General features: G+C 36.1%; 1 protein-coding gene across 16 annotated transcripts in view; it reads left to right on the forward strand.

Moving 5' to 3' along the window:
- LOC100680429 (protein unc-79 homolog) overlaps positions 1-21,808 on the forward strand; it is a 2,400,004-nt gene that overhangs the window by 328,099 nt on the left and 2,050,097 nt on the right. For 14 of the 16 annotated variants that reach the window (XR_004345182.1, XR_004345183.1, XR_004345184.1 and 11 more), the window contains one exon: positions 21,257-21,471. The exons of the other annotated variants lie outside the window; for them this stretch is intronic. Coding sequence is in view for 11 of the 14 variants with exons in the window: in XM_031923950.1 (XP_031779810.1) it covers positions 21,257-21,471 (215 nt within the window). In the remaining 3 variants the exon portion in view is untranslated. The remainder of the gene's footprint in view (positions 1-21,256; positions 21,472-21,808) is intronic. 16 annotated transcript variants of the gene reach the window in all.

Here is a 21,808-nt window from a genome sequence, read left to right on the forward strand (position 1 = left end):
TTTGTGGTGTTCAGAAGTATGAAAATATCGCCTCATATCGTAAAAGATTGGGCTGGATGACTATCGAGGAGAAAAGGGAGTATTTTGTTGAGTTACTTTTGTATAAGGCAATCAACATGCAGTAGCCTCCATGTCTCGCGGCTCTTTTTCACAACAATCAATCACGGACCTCTAACAAGCTGAATACTAGGGAGCTCTCTGTTCTAGCATCAAGCACTGACAAGGGGTTATATTGCTTCCTCCTAGAGGAAGCTTTGTAATAGTAAAATTTTGAGTTTCTTCAAAACTTCTAGAAAATAATTTTTGGTGTGTTAGAAGTTCAAATCAAGTGTTTTTGGAAAATGTCCGTATTGATGAATATGTGTGGGTGTATGCCGTAATATTTCTGGAACTACTCCGTCAATATCAATAAAATTTGACATGCATATGTATTTTTGGATTCTGAATTCGGGAAAAACAGTTAGTTTTTATTTTCTCAACTATATTCTTTTTATGGCCATTTTTTGATTTTTGAAAAACATTATTTCGCATTTTTAATCATCCCATTGTTACAAACAATTCAGCTATAATGCATATAAATATACTATAAAACATTTATAAAATAATAAAATTACCTACTTTTCCTTGTTTGGTTCTCGAGATCGACCGCTTTGTTCGTCAGATAAAATGAAAACGGTAATTTTTTTTTTAATTGATATCTCTGAAACTAAACGTTATAACCTCGCAGAAAAAATTATGTTGATGGGTCACATGTCAAACTATATTCCATTAAAATTTCAAGTGATTTGTCAGCTTATTTTTTCAGTAATAAATCAAAAACTGAAAAAAATGAGTTTTTTTTGTGCCTTGATTACGGACGCAAAAAAGCCTTATTGCACTTGAGATTTTGGAAAAAAGTAGATATTTTATGTATTTTGGCTAAGTTTATTGTACAGCTTTCAAATCCCTATGGTTCGTAAGATATCAAGGTTTCAATTTTTTTTGAAAATATTTTTGGTTTTTATATCTCTAAAACAATGTAGTCAAATGCTTCAAAATTTTATTCGGTGATTCACCATAAAAAAAGCTATCTGCTGCTGAAATTTTAAACGATTTCGTCAAGCGGTTTTCAACTAAAGAGCTAAAATGTAAAAATCGTTTTCTTGAAAATTGCGCGAGCGACCTATCTAATGAATAACCTACGGTTTTGATGGTTAGGTCCGTTAGGAACACATGTAAACATGCGTGAATTTCTGTGAAAAAAAATTAACGACAGTGTTCATATTCTATCATAAAAAAACAGAGGGGTCCGCAAACTTTTAGACAATGAACCATCCAAAACTTATATTAAATTATGTATCAAAAACCACCTCATTCATTATCAAGCAGATATATAGATATATTATGAATTGGCAGCGGTTTTCTTAGTGGGCAGGGGGCTCGACTCTAGAACTCTTTACTCCGTAGTCTAAAAGTTCTTCCGTCCTTCTGTAAATTTAAGGAAGCGTTACGTAATCACCTCGGACAAACTCCTAATATGTAATATGTGTGTGTGTGTGTGTATGGGGGAAATTTTTAATATTGGCCAAAGTACTAACGGAGTAATAACTTAGTAGTATTAACTTTAATCTTGGCCCCAGTAATAACGCAGTTTCCTGCTGACATATACAGATTTTTTACAGAACAAAAGCATGATTTTTGTTATATACCAAAACTGCAAAGTATATCAATCAATAAATATAAAACCATGTCACAATTATGGAAGCTTGGATACAACGGTGACAAATGCAATAACAGTTCTCCATGTCTTAAGTGCGCAAAAATGCTGAAGACTAGTATTTGCACAAACAATACCCCTGGATGTCAGAATTGTGAATAATTACAGTACTATCGGAGTTACAAGATAACAGGAGATACAAGATAAAGCTTGACATCAACCATGTTGCTAGCGATCTAAGCCATTGCGACATTCTTAAGAAATATATACACAAACATACACTCACACACACATATTTGGGTGACACGTTTAATATGAAGTAGAGAAAATTGTTGACTTACCTCCTTATTAATAACTAGAGATACAAGAAATTTTACAATATTATTTTTATAATTTTAAAATAATTCAGGGTCTTTCGGAAAGCGCTTATATTTCTTAAGGCAATCAATATGCATGCGTAATACATATGATTATATGTGTATTACACGTGTAATACACATATAATCATATGTATTACGCATTAACATGTTGTTATAGCATTAACAAACCATGCTTAAATTAAACATGTATTTTAGTATGTCAATTATGATTACTTTTATCCGTAAACCTTTTCAGACAAATTAAACATTTGTACTTTTATTGATACTATGCGCTCGCATGTGAGTCGTCAAATATTGTTTATATTTATATTTTTTTGAGCAGATTTGACATTCATAAATTCGCCATTTATATGCACATTTATATGATCAACACTTTTTCAAATAATTTTTTTTTACAAAAATCATACATAAATTTTGTATATCCTGTAGTAAGTAAAAAGTATATACATTACAAGAATTATATAAACTTTATAATTCTTGCTATATATCTTCCTATATATTATATAACAACGAACTTCCGTTTTTAAATGTCCTTTGCGCCGTTTTTCACGACGGTTCTGGATACGTTCCATTCTTCTCTTTCTTGATCTTTATCATTTTCTAAATTAAAAAATTCGATATGATAAAAGAGATGATGTTGAACTGATATATATGTAAATTTTACAGGAATAGATAACGAGGTGTTCAATTAATTTTTTGTTCATCTTGATTCTTGCTATCCTAAAGAGAAAAATTTGTAAAATAATATTAAAAATAACGTTAGAATTAATTTTTAACGTATCTATATGTTTTGTATAAATAGTTTACCTCATTGATAAATATTTCAGATCATTGTAAAAGATCAATAAGATGTAATGGAACGTCATTAATAACTTTATTTTGATCTTTGTTATTTACTTTGTAACGAGGTGCGAAATAGGGTAGATTCGCCCATCGTTGAAACGTGACGTTGCGCAAGCGCGAGGCAAGATTCGGGGCCTCGCGTATAAGTTGCGGTCCGTCAGACAAGGAGATAGCTTCCGGCCATAGGTGCGAACGCGTCAGCTCTCATGTGTGAGACTGACGGCATCGAGCGACGACCGATACCGTGCGAGAGAGTGAGAGTGTGTGTGAGATCGCGAGAAGAAGACGTCCAAGTCAACTCCAGTTACGAGAAGCAAGGACGACCCGGTCTGTCGATCAGCGGCCAGACGAGAGGGCGTCGGCTCCAGTGAGTGAGCCAACAACACCACCGGCGCAGAGTGTGTATGAGTGTGTGGTGCACGCCTACCGAGAACGGCGACTGCGAGTAAGGAGGGCGGAGCCTTTTTTCTGTATCGCGTCAGCGGTAGCAGCTGCTACAGCTTTGCTACTTGGTGCAGCGGCACCGAGTAACGGCCTTCTCGTTCGCGCGCGTAAGCTTCGCGGGATACTCTCCACGCCGAGTCGACATTGAGGTGACTCGGCGCACGTTTGTATAGAGAAAACATTGGCCGCACAATATATCATTATTTTATTTGATTTTAATCGGAATTAGATTTATTTTCCCGGCTTGTTCTCTCCCGTTCCCTACGTCCTCATCGCGAATACCGCCGCCTCCGCGGGCGTTGCATCAAGCGGTTGCAACGCAAAACTGAGAAGCCGGCTCCGCACAGGAGAGTGCGGAGAGGTAGCACACGTGCGAACATGACGTTCACGAAGCAGCTCTAGCGACGAGCTGCGTTGTAACGCGGGTAAATCACGGACGTTGAGAGAGTTCTCCGTCGCACCGAGAGATTGTGATCCAGTTGAATATCACCGAGTTTTCCCCCGAAAGTGAACCCCATTACAACTTTCAATAAGAAAATATTTTCTAAAAATTAAATATATAATAATTAATTTAATATAAATAATATAAATACAAAAATATTTATATAGTTATATAGAGTTATAATAATCATATAGTTATATGGTTATATATACCATTTTCCTGTAAATTACCCATCCCTGTTAAAAATAAATACATATTTTTTGTATGTATCTTTAGTTCGTACTAAAGATACATACAAAAAATATGTATTTATTTTTAACAGGGGTCACTTCAATTTCAACTCCCAATTTAAAATTAAGTTCCTCATCATCTTTAGATTTAAGTAATAACATATCCAATTTATTTTTTTTTTATTCGTAATAGATCCGTAATATTCATTTGTGTTATTTTCATTACGGAGAACGAATTCGTTATATATGTATCCTGTAAGCTCTATATTAAAGAATGAATTAAAAATAGAAATCTTTATTTAAAATTTAATGACCCTGGTAGAAACACTCAGCATCGGTTGGTCAATTTCGTAATTAAAAACGCCATACCATGGTTATTTTTTTTTTATTATCGAGTATAAATAAAAAATTTTCCCCATAAAGATGTTATAATGTAGATGCTTTAACTAAGTACCATAGAGTTAGACCATTTATAAGCAATTTAGAAAAAATTATTTTAGGAAATTCTATTCATTTTAGAAAAAAATGCCTTCATTTGATTAACATGTTAGTCAACCAAAATGGTTAATTTTCTACCAGGGGATAGAAACATTTTAAGAAATATTTTTCAATATATGCGTATACTTACTCACGTGACCTTTCTTTGTTAGAATTTCATCAAATGTAATATGTGAGATTTGAAAATCTTTCCACTTAAATTCTCCAAAGGTTATAATTGTAGAAAATGTTTGTAAATTAATTTCAAAACTTAGATTACCCTTTGTATACTTCTTTGCAGTAACGTCAACTGCAGCATTACGAATTAATATTTTCTAAAAATAAATAAATAATATTTAATTGATTTGTTATAATCTTCTTTTCATATATACAACTAAATAACTTACTTCGTTGCATTTTTGATTCAAAGAGATCAATAACTTCATTAAACATGTTGCACTGAATTATAGAACTATCGTTGTTATTCAATATACATTTTTTTATTGTAAATTTAGCATTTGTTGTTTTATTTGTATAAGTTTTAACATCCGTGATTTCTTCAATATACGCAACCAACGTTCTGTGATATATAACAAAGAATTACATATTTCAAAACAAATATTTGTTAAATGATATCTATTTATCAATATATAATAACAAAATTAAGTTCATGCTTGTGTACATCCTACTAATTGTTTGTACAAATAAGTTACGTTTAAAGTTACATACAATTAAATTTTGGTAATAACCTCAAACAATGAAAATTGTTTGTTCAATAAGATTAAAGTGTAAAAGAAGTATAATAAAAGAAGTAAATAAAAATGTCTCATACGCAGATTTATCACCAATTTAAAATTTTGAATTTAAAAATTCTGTTGATGTGAAAGGTATGTTTTTCTTCTTTCCCACAACGTCTGTACTTTCAAAATTATCACTTTTTCTTTTTGGCATTTTACACTAATAATATATAATACTGTTTATAATTTATTACAAAAAGAGTAAAAATTTTTAAAATAAAATTTTATAACAATACACTTTTAAAAAAATGTGTATATAATCTTTGTAACGTGTTGAGCACCGCGGCTAACACGAAGCGGTATGAGTACCGCTCCGCCGCGACGAGAGTACGTAGAGTCGCGCGCGCGATAGAAAAACACGTGCGAAATTCGAAGGCGCGAGAGGGACGGAACGAGGGAACGCGCGGGCTAGTCCAGCGAGGAGAAAAGATAGCTTTCGGCTCCCGAATTATAAACACGCGGCTTCACTCGTATCGCAAAAGTGCGTCCATCGGTGTTTCGCGGTACGTGCGGCGTAGAGAAAGGAGTGTGTGAGTGTGTTAGGCTGATCCAAGTCCTGCCGAGCGGTCCAGCACTAGACCACGACAATTGGCGACGGCGTCATTGAGAGGACCAGCAGAAGGTTAGTGTGGATGCGCGCAGTGCTTGAGAGAGAGAGAGAGAGAGAGAGAGAGAGAGGGAGAGAGAGAGAGAGAGAGAGAGAGATTGTGCGCGAGGATACCACTTGCGTGGTGCAAGACGCGCGACCTTCGCGGCGAAACACGCGTCGAGCGCAAATACTCCGGCTTCGCGACGAGTCGCAAGGTTGTTGCGACTCGTGCATTATTATTATTTTGTCTCTCGACGTATTGTAAATTCACGTTTATCTCGCGAACCTAAATATAACCTTAGTCTTTTTATTTTACGACTTTTTGTTATTATTTAACGACCGCTACCTTGCTAATTCCTTCCCGCGATTACCGCCGCCTACGCGGGCGTTGAACAAGCAACTTCAACGCACCTGAGTAGCCGAGCACGCACTAGAAGGTGCGGGATCCACGAGAAGAAGCAGCGGGATAAGCTGCATTGCAACGCGGGTTAATCGCTGGCGTTGAGGTGCTATCCGCCGCAACGTGGGATAGCGATCGCATTCAACGTCGTTTAGGCGAATAAAAGTCTCACCCCGTTACATCTTATAACAACAGTTAGTTTTCAAAAACAATGTATATATGATAAAAATAATCAGCTATAGGAGTCAATACTTTAATAAATAGCAAAATTAATGTTGTTCGCAACAACAACCTAAATTAATAAATACCATTTGTAAATTATAATAAGTTTTAGTATAAATTTTAGTAGATATTTAACAAAATAATTTTTCCTTATATAAATTTGTATGTAATAATCTTTTTCTATTAAAAATTTCATGTAATGCACAAATTGAATATTACAGGTTATATTATTTAATAATACCTAAAATATGATTAAACACTAATGAAAAAACAGTGTGATATTTTACGCATTGCAATAAAGTAAAAAGATTTTTATTAGTCACTTAATAAATGAACGCGTTATTCTTGCGCAAGGTATTGACTCCATTAGTCGTTCGCGTGTATAGTAAGTTATATTATTTAATAATACCTAGAAATAATTAATTAAAGAAAAAATGTATTCATATAGTCGTCATATAAATTGATTCGTATAGTTGTATCAAGTGGCGCGGTAGCGCCACGAAGGCGAGTTTGAAAAGCAGACGAAGCCGCGGCGCCGCGACACTATTTACTTCTATATTGGCGTTCGGATTTTATAGTATCGTAAAAAAATGCATATTATTACTGTTTTCTATTAAATTATTGAATCATTAGCATGTTTTTGTGCTAAACTATGATTCTACCAAGAATATTGGCAAAAAAACTGTTTCATTTTCAAAATAAATGGATGTGTAATTCTCGAATGCTCAAATCATCTCTTTATTCTCCAGACAAAAATGTTAGGACCGTTAAGTTAGCCGCGAATGTAGTGTAGTTGAAAATTGATTATTCATTATTGCTTTTTTGTCATTTAACCTGCTGTAAAAATTGTAGCTTATATCAAGTGGCTTATGTTTTATTACGATTTCCATTAAAAATATTAGTAAATATTTATGTAATTATTATGATGAACGATGTGTGATTTTGCGATTCTCCAGACCGAAAAACGTTAGGACCGTGAAGTTTGTCACTTATGAGCTATATGTATTGGATATTGCTTTCCCACACATTTCTATCATATCAAGTGGCGCGGATTATTATGCTAGTCATTGTATCCAGTATCGCATCTTTACAATAGATAACAATTTTATCTATTAATTAAAATAAATTGTTTTTTACTAAGAGGATTATGGCGTCCTTTTTTACAACAAATGAGGAAATGTTGCAGTTTGAAGATCGTGATGCGACCACGTAAGTAATTTTTTTTTATTAAATGATCAGGTTCCATCAAATTTGCTTGTGCATAAAAATTTTGGTAAAAATAACCTTAATTTAAAGTAATTAATTCAATATAAGGACACGGTGCTTCGAAAAATTTTGGTAACAAACAAATAGGACAATTGTCATCTAAACCATCTTCCGTATATACAGTCTCGTGACACCATGTTCCTTCACAATAAATCATCTCAATTATAGGAGCATTAAGTACGGCGTTAAAATCTTCCAAAAACCCAGAACTTCTTTGATCATCAGAATAGCTGATTTCATCCGATGTTTCATCATCTGTAACAGGTTCATCGTGAGACGGTTCTTCTTCCACAATAATTTTCTCTTCATTTGAAGATAATTCGTCATCCGAATCATCAGAAGATACTTCGTCTCCCACATACTATATTTTATTAATAGAAAGAATTTCTATACATTGTAATTTTAAGTGGAAAAATCAAATTTTAAAATACAAACATTATTATTAATTCTTTCTACGTTCGTCATCCATCTTCTACTACTGAATTCTTGAGATAAATTACGGTTACTACTAAATATACTCGTTAGCTAATAAACAACTGCTAATCAGTTGTTGTATGTAAACATGTGAACATTGCACAAAAATTATTGATTCTTATCGTCGTTCGCCGAGAGAAGAGAGAGAGAGAGAGAGCCGGGGGGTGTGCGAGAAAGAGTGAACGAGACGAGAGAGCGGTGTGCGGTGCGGGCGCATACCTCGACGTCATCCACGCGAGGCATCGGGCCAGCGTGCGCTAGAGCGAGAAAGGGAGAGAAGCGCAGCGCAGAAAAAACGCGAGAGAGTGTGTGAGTGAGAGAGAGAGAGAGAGAGAGAGAGGCATCGGGGCGTCCGAGAAATCCTCGCTACTCGGTAGCAGCAGGTCGGGCTTGCTTCCAACGCGAGGCAAAGCCTGTGCGCGCGAGCTCCGAGAAGAGCGAGAGAGAGAGAGAGAGAGAGAGAGAGAGAGAGAGAGAGGGGGAGAGAGAAGTATAGAGGGGGGAAAGCAGATGGCTACGCCGGCGTCGGTTCAGGCATCGCCGTGCCGGGACCGCTGGTGCGAGCTGTTGGTGAGCGCGCAGCTACGTGTGTGCGTGCCCGAGAGTAGAGAGAGGGGACCGCGTTGGTTCGGCCGACGACGCCGCGGTAAGCGCGCGGTGCTCGCAATTATACGTACGGGAGAGAGAGAGAGAGAGAGAGAGAGAGAGAGAGCGCGCCGGCCGCGTAGCTACTCGAGCGGGTTGCGCCGAGCCGAAATACGGGTGTGTGAGAGAGAGAGAGAGAGAGCAGACGGGTCAGACTGCGCGACGTCAGAGGCGAGAGCTTCGAGGCGCGCGCGTGTATATGAGAGTAGAGATTTGACGACGAGCCCTGCGTGGCTACTGTGCGTAGGCGACTACGGCCACCACGTTGTAGGGAAGGGCTGGGCCAAATATACGTGCAATATAACTTAATAATTTGTGTGATTACTTCTTCCTTCTTTCCCCATGTTCTCTCAAACGTCTGCGATTACGCTAAATCCCGCGATAACGAAAAATCTTGGCACGTACGATGCGTCAAGTGTTGCGCACCTGTACTGGGAGGCACAGCGTCGCAACGTAAAGACGTGTGCAGCAAAATTCCGCGAAAAATAATAAATTAACATATTCATCTAACATATATTCAAAGCTGATTTTTTCAGACGATTGAATATGTTTAAATGTTCGTATTGTAAACTGATTGTTACAACAGTAGAAAAATTAATAAATCATCACGAAATTCACATAAAAGTTGATTTTCATGAATGTCCTATGTGCCAAATCGTGATTAAAAATAGAAAACATTATACAAGACACATCAAAGAACACGAAATTGAAAAGTTAAAAATTAGTAAAGTTTGTGAGAAAACGTTCAAGAGACAAACTCATTTAAACAGACATTTACTGACTCATTATGGATCAAAAAATAAAATTTGCCATGATTGTGGACTTAGTTTCTTAAGAAATAATGCATTATGCAGACATAAAAAAAGAGTTCACAAGAAAAATTAATATTGTAAGTATGTAAATTTATCAATGTATTTTTTTGTGAAATTCTATTGTAGAATTACAATATCACTCACAAAATTTCATTGGTTTTCAGACGTTTACAATAAATACGTATTATTGTAAATATCAATAGCGTTAAAGAGGGTGACACATTTCTGATATTCCAAAAAATTACTTATTACAATTTTGCTCCCGATTAGGTTATTTAGAAAATCTAATGACACCCACGATCAGAACATAATTTTGTACGAATGAATTTCAAACTCGCAACGACTATAAGAGTCAATTTCCTGCATATAGTTTACTTTGTTTGTCTTAAATTAACTCCACGATTAACTTCACGATAAACAAAGTTATTTTTATGTCAACAGTAATAAGCATCAGTAAGTAAGATCATAAATCCTCCTATTTATTAATCTACAAATTGTTATATAAATGTGATAGTATGTTGAAATAGTACATTAAATTTGGAACTTAAAGAAGACCTATAATTGGTTGGAACGGAGTGTCAACTAAGTACCAGGGCGGTAACTTTACGCTCATAAACATAGATTTTAAAAAAATTGTGTCTATATTGCGCGATACATTTTCGTCAAAATTAAAGTGATTATTGAAATCAATTCCTGTTGTGGATACGTGTTAATAATACTAATAGTTGTAGGTTAGTATGCGTACTGCGCGAAACTGACCATATCTTGGCAATATATAATAGCCACATACAAGATCTCCATATTTGTCGCCTACGCTTTTACTTTGATTTCGAGATGGATAGTTTCTCGTAATTCATTCATGTATAGTCAAACAGTGCAGTACAGTCAACAGTACAGTGACCATTGGAGTCAATTTCCCGAGTGCGATTCACACACACTATTGGAGTCAATTCTCCATAATAATTGCAAATTTGTTTACATCATAACGTGAAACTAATTATAGCTTGACCATTGTTACAACAGTTACATAAAAGAACTCCTTATTTGTCGGCTACGTTTTTGTGTTAGTTTCGAGATGGTCAGGTACTCGTGAATCATTCACGTGCAGTCAAAATTACAGTGACTATTGGAGTGGATTTGTTTGTATACTGCGCGAAACAGACCAAAGCTATAAGGACCGCACGAAAGGATTCACCTTCGTTTCTGTGGTATTTTTGAAACGGTTGGTTACAGTGACAATGAAAATTACAGTGACTATTGGAGTCAATTTCCCGTGCGTGAATTAAATTTTGAAAATTAAGTTTTCAATTTGTACGTGCATGATTAATTTATCCTAATATTTTAATATATATATATATATATATATATATATATATATATATATATATATATATATATATATATATATATATATATATATATATATATATATAATATATATATATATATATATATATATATATATATATATATATATATAATACTAAAATTACAGTAGAAGGAGATGGAAATTGTTTATTTAGAACTTTTTCTGTTTTTTTATATGGTCATCAAAATTTTCATATGTTAATTCGTTACTTAGTAGTTATAAGTGTTGTAAGTAAATGGAATAATTATTATCATTTCATCATAGGAAACGTCTATTACAACAATGTTAAAAATATTCGAGATTATTTTCATTTAATGTCTCAAAATGGTATATATGGAACCTCTGTTGAAATACAAAGTTTCGCAGAATTTTTCGATGTTTTTGTAAAAGTTACTTTTAATAACACTGATCAAAATAATGCTTTCGGAAACCGAACAAGTAATTTGAAATTGACGTTACTCTTTTCTGGAAATATTGATTCTGGACATTATAATATAATAAATTTAGAGAATCAAAATATTGAAAAAATATTAAAAAAGATTTTAGACAAACGTTCAATACATCTCAAAAGAAAATTATTGATTTTGGAAATGATCTTATTACAAACAAAAAAATTAAAAAATCAACAAATAAAAACGAAATTACTATACAAGATGGTAATGGATTATTTAGAATTTTTTCAATTTTTGTATACAATAATGAAAATTTACATAACAATATAAGAACGATGATAGTTAAAAAAGTTATCAACAATTGGAAATATTATTGTGATTTTATTGTAGAAAATGTTTATTATCAAAATGTTAATAGTAGCGAAAACTAATTTGACTTTATGTCGCAATCTGGTATTTTTGGCACTTTAATTGAAATTAATAGTTTCGTACAAATATTCGATGTGTATATAAATATCACTATTAATAATTCAAATTACATGTTAAGTTTTGGAAACACCTTGACTAATTTGAAATTAGCATTATTTTTTACAGGAAACATTGATTCTGGTCTATACCATTTAGCAAATTACGAAAATCGTGATATTAAAAAAAAAATTAAAAAGTATTTCTTATACTTTATATAAAGAAAAACAAAAAAATATTAATATTGAAACATGTACAACAGATAATAACATAACTAATGATAAGTTTTTTGTTGAGCCTTTAAATTATAGTGAAATGACTTATGAATGCAAGTATTATTCTGCTAAATTTTGGAAAGAAGAAAAACAAAAATCAAATTGTTGTAATGATGGAAAAATTTGTTTAAGTCCTTTAATTGAATATGATGCTAATCTAAAAAATCTAAAAATATGATGAAGATTTTATAAAATAGATAATTAATATAGACAATTAATTAGATATTATAACAATCTTTTTAGTTTTGCATCTTTTACAAGTAATGAAATAGAGCATAAAGAAAAATCTGTTTACAATATTAAAATACAAGGTCAAATTTGTCATGTAACTCCAAGTACTTTGAAATTAGATAATAGTAATACTCCAAAACGTAGTCAATTTTATATATATGATGATCAGGAAGCTGTTGAACAAAGATTAAATTCTGATAGAAATAAAAAATTGATTAAATCACACATCGAAACTTTGACGAATGTTTTAGATTCAGGTTCGCCAGAAAATTACGATCTTTGTATATACCTTAAAGAATTACCAGAAAATCATCCACAAAATACATATTTGAATTATCGCAATCTGTCGATCCAATGGTTTTTCCAATAATGTTTCCGCTAGGTGATTTAGGCTGGAGTACTAATTACTTTAAAAATCATCATGCAGGTGTTAAAGAAAATCTTACACTTTTGCAATATTATTCATATAGACTTGCCTATAGACCAAATGAAAACCGCTGTCAATTCATTGGCACGTAGCTTCCTCCAACTAAATTTATAAGTCCAATAAATAAAATATTGTTTAATATATCTATACATATATCTGATTGCTAATGTATGAGGCGATTTTTGATACACAATTTAATAAAAGTTTTGGATAGTTCATTGTCAATTTTTTTTTCACAGAAATTCCCGCATGTTTACATGTGTTCCTAACGAACCTAACCATCAAAACCGCATGTTATTCATTAGATAGGTCGCTCGCGCAATTATCAAGAAAACGATTTTTACATTTTAGCTCTTTAGTTGAAAACCGCTTGACGAAATCGTTTAAAATTTCAGCAGCAGATAGCTTTTTTTATGGTGAATCACCGAATAAAATTTTGAAGCATTTGACTACATCGTTTTAGAGATATAAGAAACAAAAAAATTTGCAAAAAAAAATTGAAACCTTGATATCTTACGAACCATAGGGGTTTGAAAGCTGTGCAATAAACTTAGCCAAAATACATAAAATATCTACTTTTTCCCGAAATTTCAAGTGCAATAAGGCCTTTTTGCGTCCGTAATCGAGGCACACAAAAAAACTTATTTTTTTAGTTTTCGATTTATTACTGAAAAAATAAGTAGTCAAATCACTTGAAATTTTAATGGAGTATAGTTTGACACGTGATCCATTGAAATAATTTTTTTCGTGAGGTTATGACGTTTAGTTTCACAGATATGAATTAAAAAAAAAATCACCTTTTTCATTTTATCTGCCGAACAAAGCGGTCAATCCCGAGCACCAAACGAGAAAAAGTAGGAAATTTTATTCTCTTTCACATGTATTATAGCTGAATTGTTTGTAACAATGGGATGATTGAAAAAAAGCAAAATAGTGTTTTTTAAAAATCAAAAAATGGCCATAGAAAAATATAGTTAAGAAATTAAAAAATAACTGTTTTTCCCGAATTCAGTATCCAAAAATATATATGCATGACAAATTTGATTGATATTGACAAAGTAGTTCCAGAAATATTACGGTATACACACACACATACACATCCACACACACACACACATCCATATGGACATTTTCCAAAAACTCTTGATTTCAACTTCTAACACACTAAAAAGTATTTTCTAGAAGATTTGAAGAAACTCAAAATTTTACTATTACAAAGCTTCCTCTAGGAAGAAGCAAAAATGTTTGTCCTTTACTGTATGCAGGAAGACTAACACAACAATTTTTCATACACAGTTATGCAATGATAGAAAATAATCGCTTAAACTTTTTAAGAAATAACCAAAAACAATTAAGGATAGAATGTTATCAAGGTTTATTAGATGCAGTTGTCAATAGTGCTTCAAATATTTCAAATAATTTTGAAAAAAAAAGAAAAAATTGGAAATCTCTATATACTACCATCAACATACATCGGAGGTCCTAGATATATGCAACAACATTATCAGGATACAATGGCTATAATGAGAAAATGTGGTAGACCAGATTTATTCATAACCGTAACGTGCAATCCAAAATGGAAAGAATTGAAATTAATTTTAAAAAAATTTCCAAAAAGAAAAAATCCAAATGATATACCAAATATCACTATTAGACTATTTCACACAAAATTACAATCAATTATGAATGATATAACGGAAAAAAAGATTTTTGGTAAAGTATTAGCTTATGTTTATACAGTTGAATTTCAAAAAAGAAGTTTACCACATGCACATATTTTAATAACGTTACATCCTGACAACAAATTAATAACCTCAGAACAAATTGATAAATATATATCTGCTGAAATAATTTCAAATAATGAAAAACTCAAGAAATTAATTATTAAACATATGCTTCATGGACCTCGCGATAAAACAAGTCCAGGAACGTTCCAAGAACGGGGGCAGGCTAGGGTGGCTTTCCTGCCCAAACCAGAGAAGACACATCACGCGGTCGCAAGGGACTTCAGGCCAATCAGTATGACCTCGTTTTTACTCAAAACCCTGGAAAGGCTGGTTGACAGATATATTAAGGAGTCATTACTAGTAAAAGCGCCGCTGCACAGCAAGCAGCATGCTTATTAGACAGAAAAGTCAGTAGACAGAGCGTTGATGGACGCGGTTAGCTTCATTCAAAAGGGCATGAAAAACAGGGGTTTGGTATTGGTGGCTTTCCTAGACATCGAAGGGGCTTTCAATTACACGACTGGCGAGGTGATTTCAGCAAGCATGGAGGAGCACGCAATACCAGCAACTGTCGCCCGGTGGATCAGCGTTATGCCCACAAGGAAGGGTGGGGTGCTGTCACCGACACTATGGTGCCTGGTGGTGGACAGCTTGCTTTGCATCCTGAACGAGGCTGATATAAATGCACAGGCATGTGCAGACGACATCGTCATTCTGATTAGGGGGGACGACGAGGACGTGCTAGCAGGTCTAATGCAGTTCGCACTGGGCCTGGTGTAGAAATGGTGTAATAAAGTAAAACTTTGGGTAAACCCCAACAAAGTCAGTGTTATGCTGTGTACGGTCAGGTATAAAACCAAGCCAAAGGAAGGGCTCCAACTCCATGGAGTTCCCCTGAAATTGGTGAAGGAGGTCAAATACTTGGGAGTTACGCTCGACGCTAGACTTAACTAGGGGAAACACATCAAAGATAAATGCGAGAAAGCGATAGGCACCTTCTGGGCCTGCAGGAGGGCTTTTGGCAATACCTGGGGTCTAGAACCGGATAAAGTGAGATGGCTATATGATGCAATCATGAAGCCAAGACTCACTCATGGGGCACTGGTGTAGGGCCACAAATGTGGGTTAAAAACTCACACAGGGGCACTAGACTGGGTGCAAAGATTGGTTATGGGAGGAATCACGGGATCCATGCGAACGACACCTACGGTCCCTATGGAAAGACTGTTGGAACTGCCTTCACTAGGCAAGGTAATAAGGGCAAATGCGTGCCAGACGTTCTACAGAATAGGGAAATCAACGAACTTTTCAGATTTCAAGGATGCGGCACTTTTGGAACAAGTAACAGAAAGGGAAGAATGGTATACGGGTTCACATTTACTCCTCGAAAACAGTGTGGTCTGGTTTAATGATGGCTCAAAAAATGAGAACAGTGTAAGAGCAGGTGCCTGGGAAAAGGGGGACACACAAGAAATTGTGTGCTCACTCGACCGTTATGCTACGGTTTTCCAGGCAGAAATCATCAATTACAGAAGCTGCTAAATAGCTGTTGGAGAGAGGCACAGGACAAAGAACTGTTAGCTTATGCTTGGATAGCAGGGCAGCTCTCATGGCGCTAGACAGTATCAGCATTACCTCAATAGAGGTACTAAGGTGTAGACAGGCGCTGGAATCACTGACGGAACACAACGCGGTGAGACTGGTGTGGATATCGAGACACTCCGACGAGGTGGGTAACGGAAAGGTAGACAGGTTAGCGGGTATGGGCGCGGACGGCATTCAAGAAAGAAGGTGCGCAGTCTCTGTCTTAACCTGCAAGGTTAATAGAGCAATTAAAGACTGGCTCAACTCGCAACTGAGCGACAAATAGACCAATGCTAATAGGCAAAGATAGGCTAGGGCTCTGATGGGCATCAGCCCACCTGAACAGTGGCTGTTGACCATTAGGGGCCTAAGCAGGAATGGGTTGAGGCTGGATGTTGGCTGGCTGACAGGACATTGGAGGGTAGGATACCACCCGTGGAACCTGAGACTGAGGGACTCCGGGAGCTGCAGGTGGTACGAGAATGAAACGGAGACCACCTCCCACCTGCTGTGTGAATGCCCAGCTTTTGCAGGGACAAGACAGAGGGTGTGAGGAGTTTCCATTTTGGGGTTAGAGGAGCTAAGGTTCAAAAGCTTGGCATCAAGTTGCCGAGTTGCCAAAGCTATAAACAAGAGTTTATAAAGTAATTTCTTATGGTACAGGAGGCACAACACAATGGGCTTCGCCTAAATGCTCGACCGGCACGTCCCCGTGCAGGGGCCGCCGCAGTTCACCTCCGCACAATATGACTATGACTACCGCTGGGAAATAACGAAGGCAATTTCGTAATTTTCTGGTTTTACAGTCGCTAAGTAATATTCTAAATTCTTTAAAAACTTTATTGTTCTTTCTCCCATAAGATCCTTGCATTTTGGTATTTTGATTTTGATTTGCCGTGTGATGTCGAAAGTAAGATAACCGCTTATCGCGTTACCCCGCATGCGAATCAATTTTTCGACTCGCATGCTGTCGCTGGATAACTTTCCCGATATTTTTCGTAATTTCTCGCAAAGCTGTGTTACTGACACAGTGGATTCTATGCTTTCGGATAATGTATCAATGCTGGTTTGAAACGTTACATTTTTCCTGATTATTTGCCCTACCCAGCAGTCTATTTTGTCGATTGATTGAACTAAATGTTCTATACGATCATCCGAGTTAATAGTTTCAGTAGTGGCTAATGGTGATTTTATATTAATTCGAGACAGGCCGATCGATTGATTGTCTTCGTTTGATTCTAGAATTTTGACCCGCTCTTCGAGTGCTGTTTGTAGCTCATCTAGTAATGCTAATTCTTCCGTAATAGCTGCGTTAAATTCACTGAACTTGTCCATCTGTTCTTCCCCTCTGAAATCTCTTAATACTTGTAAGATAATCTCGGAACGCTGTTTATTAGACGGTTTATTTGCTACCGCCATTGTGTTTAAATACGTAAATAGATATATCTCTATATTATAGAACAAGTTTTGCCGCCGCTGCCGGTTCAGAAATTCCCCCCTCCCCTAATTTCCCCCTCTAATTTTTCCCCCTGATTCTCCCGCCTAATTTTCCCTAGCGGCTTCAGAAGGTAAGTGTGCGGATCCGAGTGTGTTTAACCCTCCTCTACGCTCGTATAAGCCTAATTATTATAATCTTTGTGTTTATCCGAAACGCCCCCCCCCCCAAAAGAAAACTTCTATTTTGAATAAGTTATTTTTTCACATTGATCCTATGATTTTCCTTATAATGTTTCCTTACGGAGATATAAAATGGAATCTAGGGGTGTAAACTTTTTTTGTTTCGATTGCAAAAAAAAATCTGGAATGTTAAAAATCTATTTACCTACCACAATTGTCGAGTTTTTACATATACCTAACGAATACTATGGTTTTTCCTTGTATATTTTTTTCCTTGTTTTATAGCAGTGATATGTTACTTCCAGTACTTTTTAGAGTCTTTTTCGAGTTTTTGCCTAAAGAAAAAACTCGATTAATGGTTTGGACTTATTTTTCAGCCTATCAACATTTTTTTGCTTTTGTAATTTATTGAATCTGTTCAATCCGCATGTTTACTCAAAATCTAAACACTTATAATATATTACTAGCATAAAACTCTCGCAATTTAAAAATTAATTGTGATGATATTGAATTATTTGACGTGTCATTTTTAAATATACTGTTAAATATTAGATGTACACTCGATGGTAGTTAATTCTTGTAGAACATTCTTGAAATGCTCCAATCAAATTGCTAGATTTATAAATTCTAACCAATCCAAGGACGATTTCAAAAAAATTAATTTTTTCATAATAATTAATTATCGTCAAGTATAAATAAATATATTCAATACAGCCAACATTCTATAATGCACAAAATTGATCCACGATCAAGACCACTATAAAGCTCCACCGCTGCCAGAAGTGTGTCTAATGCCACAAGTGGTCTACAAAGAATAAATCGATGCACTAAGGCAGAAGATTGCGCCTTAGGGCGCATTAGCAGTCGCCGAAGTAACAGAGATACCCGCAGTAGCCGCGTACTTCGCTACGGCTTTTAAGGAAGCGCTAGCGCAACTTAGCGCTCCTGGCAATGCGATTTCGCAAGGCTCCTAGCCTCAACTGGCGATAAAAGCTTGAGGGAACAGGCGGAACGGCAAGAGAGATCAAGCCTTAAAATACATTCTCGGTTACCATCGAAGAGGTGCCGGATGAATGAAAACCGCGACAAGAGCCTGCTAGTAATCACAACGTGAGTCAAGCAAGCCATGATCCATTTTTTTCATCCATTTATTGGTGAACAACTAAAATTTTCTTTTTATATATTAGAACGTTACATAAACACCATGGAACGGAGGATACCAAGGATACCAAGTACAATGGAACGGGCATGGCAAGTTACGTAGTAATTATCTTGAGAGTTGTTCCATGCTTCATTATGATTGAAGATAATAAATTTGACTGTTTGATTGATCGCAGTTATTTTCTAACTGTAATTTCGTTGCGGAATATATCAAATATAATTTACTTCTATTTTCTTGAGCAACTAATTAGCAACTAAATATCCCACATTCTCTTTTCACCGACCAGAATTTTTCGACATCGTCATATTCAGGGGGTGGTAGCAGGGATGATTAAGAGTCGAGGGTTGATAATGAAAAATTATAAACAGTGCTATTTTGCAGAGATTAATTAGCATCAAAATACGCCATAGTTTATATTCTCTCATGACCTCTTTTTGACTTTATCGTTTTTCGGGGATAGTCTGGGGGTGGTTGTGGCAGTTAGGGGATGGTAGGGGGATAATATAAATGATGCCATCCTTCATTAAGATTTGACGTATTTAATTAGCAACTAAATATGCTGTTTAAAGAACTTTGATATCTTTACGACAACCAAAGATATAGCATCGTGGTCTGCTAGGTTAAGACTTAATCTAGCAGATCACACGTATCTTTTATAGGTATTGTTAATACTCCGAGAGTATTCTCGCGTAATTTGCGAAGAAAGGATAAATAATTAAAACACAAATAAACTCAGTAAAATAAAAACTATATTTAAATAAAAATTGCGAAGCGCACTGCTCGGAGTTCAGCTCTCGACTGACTCCGCCGCAGCCGTCCTCGCAGACGATCGACGCTCGACCCCACCGCTAGTCGCCGATCGTTTTACAGTCGCTGGGAAATCCCAAATTTCCCTTCTCCAATGCTCATCGACACAAAAACTATGAAACAAAGCCGCTCAAAGCACTCGTTGTCGAAGCTGTCCCCGCTGCCCGCGCTAATCCGATCCGCCATAAAACTCGAGCCCAACATCCGCGCCGCACAGCTCGGCTCAACAGCGTGAGCCCACGCTCGAGCCGATGTTATGCTGGCCAGATGCGCGTACTCGAGATTCGGATTCGAGCCTACGTACTTTTCTTTCGAGGAAAAGCCATAAAACTCGAACCCGAAAACAGCGCGGTCTCACGTGCGCGGTACAACTCGATCTTTGTCCTGCACACTCTCCGCAACCGAAAAAATATACATAAATCGCGCGCTTGCCGTTCCCACATTTGTCTAGACCGAAGTCTATGATGTAGGCAAAACTCAACGTATTGTCTCACGAGGAGAAAACCTGCGCCGAGATCAGCAATAACAAATTATATTATTACTATCCGCGAACACTGTCAACCAAATATAACCCCACTAAATCTAAAGTGCCTCCTTCGTACGTTAGCTGTCCCCGAAATACAAGCGAGCCACTTCTCGAAGCAGGCTACCCTTCCAGATGACGCATCTCCCTAGGGCAAACTGGCCACAGAGAAACGCTCCCAAGTTTTCATCTGTTCCGGGCCTCACCAATTAATCAGCCGTAACCGGCTGGGGGTGAGGAAAGCGGCCCCGATCGATCCCATTTAATCGTCGTGCACGCAGCCTACGCTGCCGGTTTCCAAAACCGTAGAGCTGAGATGCTCGCCTTTAGAAGTTTGTATTTCAGCTAACGTACGTCTGTAACAGGTATTGAGCAACTAAATCAGGAATAGTGTAAATAATTAGCAACTAAATCTTCAGTAGGTTAGAAGTGTGCGTCGTGACCACGGTCTGCTAGCTTAATATATGTAAAGCCCAGCGCTTTTGGCGGAATCACCGTCGGACAAGGCAGCAGCGCAGGCGGGTGCGTACTGAGGCCGCTCGAAAGCGCACTCCAAGTACTAAACTAAACATTATCAAAGCACACGATTTTCCCAAAGCCACAGTTGAGAAGTAGCGCTGAGGGCCTGACGCACGATGAATTACCCTTGATTCCCAAACGATAGTCCCTTTTTAGGGCTACCAACGTTAAGAACGTGGAACGCTTCTTGTTTCCTCTCGACTAACCGCTTAACTCGTATCAACAGAACACAACAGAGAGACCAATCGAATTTCCCAGCAGGGATAATAATTGAGAACGAGTGGAATTTAATAGTACCGCAGACTTTTGTCCCTAGTTCTGTAATCTACTACAAAACTAGTGTTGCTTTTTATTTACGAACAATAATTAAGTTTATTTTTAAATGTATTTTATATTAATAAACTACTTTTAGTACTGAAATTGTTTTACGTTCTGTTTTAGAATTGCCGTGCGAATGACAAATTAGCCGTCAGTGTATGTTTTTCAACTGAGTGTGTTAGTTACAATAGTAATCATCCAATACGGTATTGTCAGCAATGCCATAATATACGTCATAATAATCGCCGAGGCGGTGATCACATATTTCATACATCTTTAAGTCATGTTTCACAAATGGATCCACAGACACAAACATACATGGTACAAGCTATTGTAAGGTAAATATGAACATCTATGAGCCGATTGATAGCAATATTACTTAAATAGAATATACCTTTAAACTAGCGTGCCATGTGAAGCCTGGCGGCTAGGCATGCAATGTGCTACGCGCACTCGTCTTTTCATATATAGTACGTACGTACGGTTATTTCACTAAGACTTACTTGTGTTTAACGCTCTCATAATTGTCTGTTTATTTTAGAAAAATCAGTAGAAGAACATTATTTTCTCTTTACTCTTTTGCTCACAGATAATTAGAGGACTAGATTATTAAATATAAGTTTTTGCTGCCTTCCTAGGAAGCCTTGTAATAGTAATTTTTTTGCTTTGTGTGAA

The sequence above is a fragment of the Nasonia vitripennis genome (genome assembly GCF_009193385.2).
Source record: "Nasonia vitripennis strain AsymCx chromosome 2 unlocalized genomic scaffold, Nvit_psr_1.1 chr2_random0002, whole genome shotgun sequence".
Classification (NCBI taxonomy): Eukaryota; Metazoa; Arthropoda; class Insecta; order Hymenoptera; family Pteromalidae; genus Nasonia; species Nasonia vitripennis.